At 35.2% G+C, this 681-nt stretch overlaps 1 protein-coding gene across 1 annotated transcript in view; it reads left to right on the plus strand.

The window, feature by feature from the left end:
- The window catches only part of LOC118750236 (AP-2 complex subunit alpha-like), a gene marked incomplete at its 5' end in the record, with an annotated part of 3,120 nt that extends 2,969 nt beyond the window's left edge, over positions 1-151 (plus strand). The window contains one exon of the mRNA XM_036484960.1: positions 113-151. Coding sequence (XP_036340853.1) covers positions 113-151 — 39 coding nt within the window. The remainder of the gene's footprint in view (positions 1-112) is intronic.
- Positions 152-681: the final 530 nt, after the last annotated feature.

Here is a 681-nt window from a genome sequence, read left to right on the forward strand (position 1 = left end):
CTTAAAAAGTCCGGGATCCCGGGATTAACATTTCTACTGAGTATACTATTGCGTAGCAGGGTGGGGAAAAACTCGCTCGCGAATGCTTAAAAATACGATCATCTCATTTTAGCTCGTCTTGCGATTGTACTTTGCCGCGATAAATACTTGAGCAAACGAGCGTTCGAGAAAACATTGCCTGCGTTTTCGTTGGTAAGAGATCCCAAAAAACACAACGAATTCGCCTCGAATTCGAGACGAGCTCGTTTTATCTGACAGAACTATCGAGACGATACTTCGCGGCGATAGATAGGCGAATTCGCTGGCGATTCGAGAATTTTGAATTTTTTGAATCGTTGGAGATTCTATAATTTTTATTTTTCGAATCGTTGGCGTTTCGAGAATCATTAATTTTTCCACTCGAGATTTCAGCTCGCTGGTGGTTTGAGATTGTAATTTTTTTCGACCCAAGTTTTTTAGGATTTAAAAAACTAGCTATCTGAAAATAATTATATAATGTAAATAAATAAAATGTAAAAAAATGTGCGAAAATTATGAGTTATTAATCAAGTTATTAAAAATGTGAATCCGTATTAAATTTTTAACAACATAATTAAACAGTAATTTTTGTTATACATGTTAGATTTGTCCGGCACCGTGTTTCTTGTAATTAGATTTTTTCTTTAGTCGGTCTGCGCTATA

Source organism: Rhagoletis pomonella, unplaced genomic scaffold (assembly GCF_013731165.1).
Source record: "Rhagoletis pomonella isolate Grant_MI unplaced genomic scaffold, Rhpom_1.0 Rhpom_scaffold_00176, whole genome shotgun sequence".
In the NCBI taxonomy this organism is placed as follows: Eukaryota; Metazoa; Arthropoda; class Insecta; order Diptera; family Tephritidae; genus Rhagoletis; species Rhagoletis pomonella.